Below are 9,546 nucleotides of genomic sequence, written 5' to 3' on the forward strand. Positions count from 1 at the left end.
CCCGACCTACGATGGCCCCGACATACCATATATATATATACAGTGACCCCCCACCCCGACCTACGATGGCCCCGACATACCATATATATACAGTGACCCCTCGACCTACGATGGCCCCGACATACCATATATATACAGTGACCCCCTGACCTACGATGGCCCCGACATACCATATATATACAGTGACCCCTCCGAACTACGATGGCCCCGACATACCATATATATACAGTGACCCCCCCGACCTACGATGGCCCCGACATACCATATATATACAGTGACCCCCCGACCTACGATGGCCCCCATAAACCATATATATACAGTGACCCCCCCCCCCCTGACCTACGATGGCCCCGACATACCATATATATACAGTGACCCCCCGACCTACGATGGCCCCGACATATCATATATATACAGTGACCCCCCAACCTACGATGGCCCCGACATACCATATATATACAGTGACCCCCCGACCTACGATGGCCCCGACATACCATATATATACAGTGACCCCCCCGACCTATGATGGCCCCGACATACCATATATATACAGTGACCCCCCCCCCGACCTACGATGGCCCCGACATACCATATATATACAGTGACCCCCCGACCTACGATGGCCCCGACATACCATATATATACAGTGACCCCCCGACCTACGATGGCCCCGACATACCATATATATACAGTGACCCCCCGACCTACGATGGCCCCGACATACCATATATATACAGTGACCCCCTGACCTACGATGGCCCCGACATACCATATATATACCGTGACCCCCCGACCTACGATGGCCCCGACATACCATATATATACAGTGACCCCCCGACCTACGATGGCCCCGACATACCATATATATACAGTGATCCCCCCGACCTACGATGGCCCCGACATACCATATATATACAGTTACCCCCGACCTACGATGGCCCCGACATACCATATATACACAGTGACCCCCGACCTACGATGGCCCCGACATACCATATATATACAGTGACTCCCGACCTACGATGGCCCCGACATACCATATATATACAGTGACCCCCCTGACCTACGATGGCCCCGACATACCATATATATACAGTGACCCCCCGACCTATGATGGCCCCAACATACCATATATATATACAGTGACCCCCCGACCTACGATGGCCCCGGCATACCATATATATACATTGACCCCCCGACCTATGATGGCCCCGACATACCATATATATACCGTGACCCCCCGACCTACGATGGCCCCGACATACCATATATATACAGTGACCCCCCGACCTACGATGGCCCCGACATACCATATATATACAGTGACCCCCCCCCCGACCTACGATTGCCCCGACATACCATATATATACAGTGACCCCCTGACCTACGATGGACCCGACATACCATATATATACCGTGACCCCCCGACCTACGATGGCCCCGACATACCATATATATACAGTGACCCCCTGACCTACGATGGCCCCGACATACCATATATATACCGTGACCCCCCGACCTACGATGGCCCCGACATACCATATATATACAGTGACCCCCCGACCTACGATGGCCCCGACATACCATATATATACAGTGATCCCCCCGACCTACGATGGCCCCGACATACCATATATATACAGTTACCCCCGACCTACGATGGCCCCGACATACCATATATACACAGTGACCCCCGACCTACGATGGCCCCGACATACCATATATATACAGTGACTCCCGACCTACGATGGCCCCGACATACCATATATATACAGTGACCCCCCTGACCTACGATGGCCCCGACATACCATATATATACAGTGACCCCCCGACCTATGATGGCCCCAACATACCATATATATATACAGTGACCCCCCGACCTACGATGGCCCCGGCATACCATATATATACATTGACCCCCCGACCTATGATGGCCCCGACATACCATATATATACCGTGACCCCCCGACCTACGATGGCCCCGACATACCATATATATACAGTGACCCCCCGACCTACGATGGCCCCGACATACCATATATATACAGTGACCCCCCCCCCGACCTACGATTGCCCCGACATACCATATATATACAGTGACCCCCCGACCTACGATGGCCCCGACATACCATATATATACAGTGATCCCCCCGACCTACGATGGCCCCGACATACCATATATATACAGTGACCCCCCGACCTACGATGGCCCCGACATACCATATATATACAGTGACCCCCCGACCTACGATGGCCCCGACATACCATATATATACAGTGACCCCCCGACCTACGATGGCCCCGACATACCATATATATACAGTGACCCCCGACCTACGATGGCCCTGACATACCATATATATACAGTGACCCTCCGACCTACGATGGCCCCGACATACCATATATATATATATACAGTGACCCCCCCGAACTACGATGGCCCCGACATACCATATATATACAGTGACCCCCCCGACCTACGATGGCCCCGACATACCATATATATATACAGTGACCCCCCGACCTACGATGGCCCCGACATACCATATATATACAGTGACCCCCGACCTACGATGGCCCCGACATACCATATATATACAGTGACCCCCCTGACCTACGATGGCCCCGACATACCATATATATACAGTGACCCCCCGACCTATGATGGCCCCAACATACCATATATATATACAGTGACCCCCCGACCTACGATGGCCCCGACATACCATATATATACAGTGACCCCCAACCTACGATGGCCCCGACATACGATCATTTCAGCATACGATCACTCTCAGAGGCCATCACATGGTGGAGGTAGCATCAATATACGATGCTTTTGTATGTTGGGGCCATCGCATAAACGACTATCCTGCAGCGCAGACTGCTTCACCTGCCACCGGATAGCCGTTTACGGTCCTGTCCTCGGGGCTCCGGCGTGTCCTCTTCGGGATCCCCTGCATCGTCGGCGCTCTCCATCGTCGTCATCACGTCGTCCCGTCATCCAATAGGAGCGGCGTGCGTAGCGATGTGATGGCGGCGACAGAGAGCGCGGATGCCGGGGAAGCAGAGGCCTTGCCGGAGCATCGGGGACACCCCGGGGACGCAGCGACAGCGATGGACGGCGACATCCAGGGCAGCGGTGACGAGCGGTGACGGTCCAGACCGGCGGGGACACGTGAGTATAACCTCCAATACCAGTGGTCTTCAACCTGCGGACCTCCAGATGTTGCAAAACTACAACTCCCAGCATGCCCGGACAGCCGTTGGCTGTCCGGGCATGCTGGGTGTTGTAGTTTTGCAACATCTGGAGGTCCGCAGGTTGAAGACCACTGTCCTATACTTTCCATTGCACGGATCCCTCAACATACGATGGTTTCAACAAACGATGGTCCATTTGGGTCGGATTAAAATCGGTTCAGCGTCCCTACTTTTTGTCAGGCCACCCCCATCCCAAACTCCTGTCCGCTGTTGTCCATTGCAGGGGGACCATTTTTGACCTAATATTGGAACCGTTCCTTTCCCGCCAAAATGAGCCACGATCCATTTGAAAGCGAATTCTTTGATACATCTCTTTCGTTTCCTCGGCAGGAAATAAGTGGTAAGAAATGTAAAGACCTGATGAGTCAGTGCGGCCGGACGGGGACGTCTGCGTTCAGTTCTGATTTACCGTTCGCCCTCCCATCGTGTGAGAAGGAAGTTACATTAAGTAGAATGAGCTAAGACGCATGACACCACCATTTACCACTTCTGGAGGAAATGCGGAGGTGCACACAGTGACTGGCGCTCACCATTTCGGGACATCATAGGGTGGAGGCGAAGGCTTCTGAACGTTGTCGGAGACAGGTAAGGAGACCAAATCCACCAGGATCTTCTCTATTGTTTTAGGTTTCTTGAGTCAAACGTCAACGTGTACATGATCACAGCTATAGGGCGATGTTGGAGTCATTGTGACAAACCTCGACCCTAAAAGACCCCAAACTGATCGTAAACCATCCAAAACACTGTTTGTCTAGGTTTCTCCATGCTTGTAAATGTGAATGGTAGCCACGACGATTTTTGGTTATTGTAAAGAAATTGGATCATTTTGGCAGAAGAAGCAAAAGGAGATAGAGGGCCACAGCCAATATACAGTGATCCCTCAACTTACAATAAATTCAACATACAATGGTCTTTTCTGATCTTTTCTGGACCATTGTAACTTGAAACCGGACTCAGCATACAATGCTATGGAATCTGCGAAACGTGTCAATGGCTGGAAGAACCGACCAATCAGAATGGACATTTCACCGGTAAAACCCCTGTATTACTGAAGTGTATGCACTGACTGGTGTCTGGTAGCGCCCCCTACAGTACAGGGAGGTATTATATGTTCTGTACTCTTTACCTGTATTACTGAAGTATATACACTGACTGGTGTCTGGTAGCGCCCCCTACAGCACAGGGGGGTATTACATGTTCTGTACTCTTTACCCGTATTACTGAAGTGTATGCACTGACTGGTGTCTGGTAGCGCCCCCTACAGTACAGAGAGGTATTACATGTTCTGTACTATTTACCTGTATTACTGAAGTGTATGCACTGACTGGTGTCTGGTAGCGCCCCCTACAGTATAGGGAGGTATTACATGTTCTGTACTCTTTACCTGTATTACAGAAGTGTATGCACTGACTGGTGTCTGGTAGCGCCCCCTACAGTACAGGAAGGTATTACATGTTCTGTACTCTTTACCTGTATTACTGAAGTGTATGCACTGACTGGTGTCTGGTAGCGCCCCCTACAGTACAGGGAGGTATTACATGTTCTGTACTCTTTACCTGTATTACTGAAGTGTATGTATAGACTGGTGTCTGGTAGCGCCCCCTACAGTACAGGAAGGTATTACATGTTCTGTACTCTTTACCTGTATTACTGAAGTGTATGCACTGACTGGTGTCTGGTAGCGCCCCCTACAGTACAGGGAGGTATTACATGTTCTGTACTCTTTACCTGTATTACTGAAGTGTATGCACTCACTGGTGTCTGGTAGCGCCCCCTACAGTACAGGGAGGTATTACATGTTCTGTACTCTTTACCTGTATTACTGAAGTGTATGCACTGACTGGTGTCTGGTAGCGCCCCCTACAGTATAGGGAGGTATTACATGTTCTGTACTCTTTACCTGTATTACAGAAGTGTATGCACTGACTTGTGTCTGGTAGCGCCCCCTACAGTACAGGAAGGTATTACATGTTCTGTACTCTTTACCTGTATTACTGAAGTGTATGCACTGACTGGTGTCTGGTAGCGCCCCCTACAGTACAGGAAGGTATTACATGTTCTGTACTCTTTACCTGTATTACTGAAGTGTATGCACTGACTGGTGTCTGGTAGCGCCCCCTACAGTACAAGGAGGTATTACATGTTCTGTACTCTTTACCTGTATTACTGAAGTGTATGCACTCACTGGTGTCTGGTAGCGCCCCCTACAGTACAGGGAGGTATTACATGTTCTGTACTCTTTACCTGTATTACTGAAGTGTATGCACTGACTGGTATCTGATAGTGCCTCCTACAGTACAGGGAGGAATTACATGTTCTGTACTCTTTACCTGTGTATAGCTGCTCCCATGGACACCAGGTAAGGGCGGCTCCATTTTACTTTTTATAGGACATTGCGTGTACTGTACAGGACCATGAAGAAGCTCCTGTCTTCTACATAGACCAACAACGAGGGTGCCTCCAGCTGTTGCAAAACTACATCTCCCAGCATGCCCGGACAGTCGAAGGCTGTCCGGGCATGCTGGAAGTTGTAGTTTTGCAACAGCTGGAGGCACCCTGGTTGGAAAACCCTGAAATAGACAGTGATTACAGCTCCCAGCAGATCTTTATTACTTTTATATGTAAGTATTTGCTTTATCTCTATTAGTTATCTACTTATTTTTCTTTAATCCTCACTTTTTCCTATTTTTTGGATGACATTTTGGTGGCTTCAGAACCAATTACCAGGTTTCCGTAGAGTTATGGTCTCAACATACAATGGTTTCAACATACAATGGCCGTCCTGGAACGATTAATATTGTAACTTGAGGGAGCACTATATATTGTATATTTATCATTGAATCCTGTCGAGTCTAGAGGGAAGGGACCACCTTAAAACCTAATGTTTATTGGGACCACAAGACTAATGTACCATATGGCGTGAAGGGGTCATGATGTCAGCTGATCTCATTGTCTCATTCTCGGTGATCATGGATGAAGAACATCCAAAAATTAAATGTTCTACCGGCATAGAAGGTTCTCATCATACAGTACAATGTACTGGAGGCACCCTCGTTGTTGGTCTACCTGGAGGCACCCTCGTTGTTGGTCTACCTGGAGGCACCCTCGTTGTTGGTCTACCTGGAGGCACCCTCGTTGTTGGTCTACCTGGAGGCACCCTCGTTGTTGGTCTACCTCTCTTATCTCCTCTCCATCACCATGTTTCTAGAATAATTTCTTCTCGCTTACTCCTCCAACCACAGGAAATTACTAAATCTTGTGGTACAGGAGAGGCCCTTCCTGTACCGTAACTCAGGAGAGGGAGGAGGCGGGTACCAGCTTTTCTACCCAAGTTCCTCTCACTGTTGGTCTTTTCCATCATAGACGTTGTACTACGTAGGGTGCCTCGTGCTAAGACAATTCTGTATATGTCTATTCCTTTACTTTAGAAGCTTCACTGTCCCCTGTAAGGTTGCTGTTTGGGGGTCTCGTAGAGCAGCCTTGGGTAGATATTCAGATCCTTCTTATAGTCCTCATAATAAAATATCTTTTTTTGTTAAAGGTTTTGTAAAGAAGCAGAAAAGAACCCAATACAGTGGAAAGATCATCATGGGGGGTCAACTTCTGAAGTTATGGCTGCTCTTCCTGTCGATGACCCGCTCTTCATCTATGGACCCAAAAACCACCATTGACCCTGAGATGGAAACCGATGGTGTCCAAACTTTACCCATTTCGACTATGAATAGTCCGCTTGCTGCTTTAAATGACAGAACACCCACCGATTCTACTTTCAATATGATCGATAAAAAACTTATGGCTGGTCATGGAAGCAGCAAAGAGTCAAAAGTGACCACTGAGCAAGAGACAAGTACAGCTATAGAGACAACTCAAGAAGAAACATCAACCAATGTGGCAGATGCTATGACCATCGGGTCCAACACCAGTGGTCCATTGATTGCCCCTTTAAATGCTAATACACCCAGTGATGAAGAGGCTACTTTAAATGATATCTCAACCGAGAAGCCTGTAATGTCTTCTACAAGTATCAAAGAGTCAAAAACAACCCCCGGGCAAGAGAAACCTCCAACTGGCAAGACATTACAAGAAGAAACAACCTCCACAGCAAATGCTTCGATGACCATCATCTCAACCACAAGCGAAGGTCCATCATCTGCCGCCTTCAGTACCGGACCAGTCAATGGGAGCATCACCATTCCTGCAGGTCTCCCATTTACAAATCCAACGAATGACAATGACAATGAGATGACTACTTCTTCCCAAACATCTGGTGAGACGGGAACCTCTAAATCGCTGTTCACAAAGGGCCCTAAAAATAACCAGGACGCAAAAAACGACAACATGAAAAATATAATCCTGATTGCGGTCTTAATGGTCCTCCTAGTCTTGATCCTGATCACCATCGTGGTCATGTTGGTGAGGAAAAGACGAAGAGGTTCCCAAGACTTTTCTAGAAGTAGCTCCAAGAGGCATGATGTATGGGCCGGGCAAGTGCCAGAGCTGGGAGAAGGGAAGGTGACGCAACATCCAATGGGGGTGGGAAATGGGACATCGAGCAGCAAACCAGAACCCGGACAGGAACAGGAGATGGTCACTTTCATCAGTGCCGAGAAGAAGGAAGACTCCTTGGTTGAGGTGAACGAGTTGGGCAAAGGGGACACCTCAGAGAAGAAGCCATTGCTGGAGGACGCTTCCCAGGGGAATGAAGAACCGGAGAAGCCTCCAGTACAAGAGCAGATCCCATCTCCGACGGTGGAATAATAGCTGGTGAGACATGGACAAAAATACCGACCTGGAGATGAGGGGAAGTCCAAGTGAAGGTCCTGGTGAAGGTCCTGCGTGTGAGGGGCATCATGTCAGTATCCTCCTGTGTGACCTACAGTATTATTATATACAGCCAGCAGCACTTATTACAGTACACTGCTTTATTACTAAAGGGTTAATGTAGTGATAACACACTGTACACACCCCAAAAGAGAGGAACACTGCACCCACAAAGGGGTCGGTACAGCGGGAAACAACTAGGTAAACCCATCTATCTATCTCATATCTATCTATCTCTTATCTCTCTATCTATCTAATATCTTTCTATCTATCTATCTATCTCATATCTATCTATCTCATATCTTTCTATCTATCTATCTCATATCTATCTATCTCTTATCTCTCTATCTATCTCATATCTTTCTATCTATCTATGTATCTATCTCTTATCTCTCTATCTATCTCATATATTTCTATCTATCTATCTCATATCTATCTATCTATCTCTCTCATATCTATCTATCTATCTCATATGTATCTATCTATCTCATATCTATCTATCTCATATCTATATATCTATCTCATATCTATATATCTATCTATCTCAGATCTATCTCATATCTATCTATCTATTTATCTCATATCTATCAATCTATCTATCTCATATCTATCTATATCTCATATCTATCTATCTCATTTCTATCTAGCTATCTATCTATCTATCTCAGTCCTCACATTTTTGGTATAGCGTTAGTTTAGATTTGGTCTTTGTGATTTCTCTCAGTCATGTCTCCATCTCCACAGAACGTTCTGGATTATTAGTACTTTTTGCCTGTATTTTAGTTGCACACATAACATGAATTCTGTAGTTGATATATTATTTGGGCAGCTCCTTTGTCAATATGATATTTGGGCAGCTCCTTTGTCCATATGGTATTCGGGTAGCTCCTTTGTCCATATGGTATTCGGATAGCTCCTTTGTCCATATGGTATTCGGGCAGCTCTTTTGTCCATATGGTATTCGGGCAGCTCTTTTGTCCATATGGTATTCGGGTAGCTCCTTTGTCCGTATGGTATTCGGGCAGCTTTTTGTCCATATGGTATTCGGGCAGCTCTTTTGTCCATATGGTATTCGGGTAGCTCCTTTGTCCATATGGTATTCGGGTAGCTCCTTTGTCCATATGGTATTTGGGCAGCTCCTTTGTCCATATGGTATTCGGGCAGCTCCTTTGTCCATATGGTATTCGGGTAGCTCCTTTGTCCATATGGTATTTGGGCAGCTCCTTTGTCCATATGGTATTCGGGCAGCTCCTTTGTCCATATGGTATTCGGGCAGCTCCTTTGTCCATATGGTATTCGGGTAGCTCCTTTGTCCATATGGTATTCGGGCAGCTCCTTTGTCCATATGGTATTCGGGCAGCTCCTTTGTCCATATGGTATTCGGGCAGCTCCTTTGTCCATATGGTATTCGGGGAGCTCCTTTGTTGCCCCAGTATTCCTGTCCGGCTGGCTCCTTGCGGTGCG

At 47.5% G+C, this 9,546-nt stretch overlaps 1 protein-coding gene across 1 annotated transcript; it reads left to right on the forward strand.

Annotated features, from left to right (window-relative positions):
- The first annotated feature begins 3,655 nt into the window (after positions 1-3,655).
- LOC130305017 (uncharacterized) lies at positions 3,656-9,041 on the forward strand. The gene is made up of 2 exons (XM_056551970.1): positions 3,656-3,846; positions 6,803-9,041. The coding sequence occupies exon 2, from the start codon at positions 6,850-6,852 to the stop codon at positions 8,017-8,019; it is 1,170 nt and encodes a 389-aa protein (XP_056407945.1). The 5' UTR covers positions 3,656-3,846; positions 6,803-6,849; the 3' UTR covers positions 8,020-9,041.
- Positions 9,042-9,546: the final 505 nt, after the last annotated feature.

The sequence above is a fragment of the Hyla sarda genome, unplaced genomic scaffold (assembly GCF_029499605.1).
Source record: "Hyla sarda isolate aHylSar1 unplaced genomic scaffold, aHylSar1.hap1 scaffold_1304, whole genome shotgun sequence".
Lineage (NCBI taxonomy): Eukaryota > Metazoa > Chordata > Amphibia > Anura > Hylidae > Hyla > Hyla sarda.

What these genes read in the sequence shown, in the direction of transcription:
- LOC130305017 (XM_056551970.1), top strand. Translation starts at nt 6,850, where the DNA reads ATGGGGGGTCAACTTCTGAAGTTATGGCTGCTCTTCCTGTCGATGACC.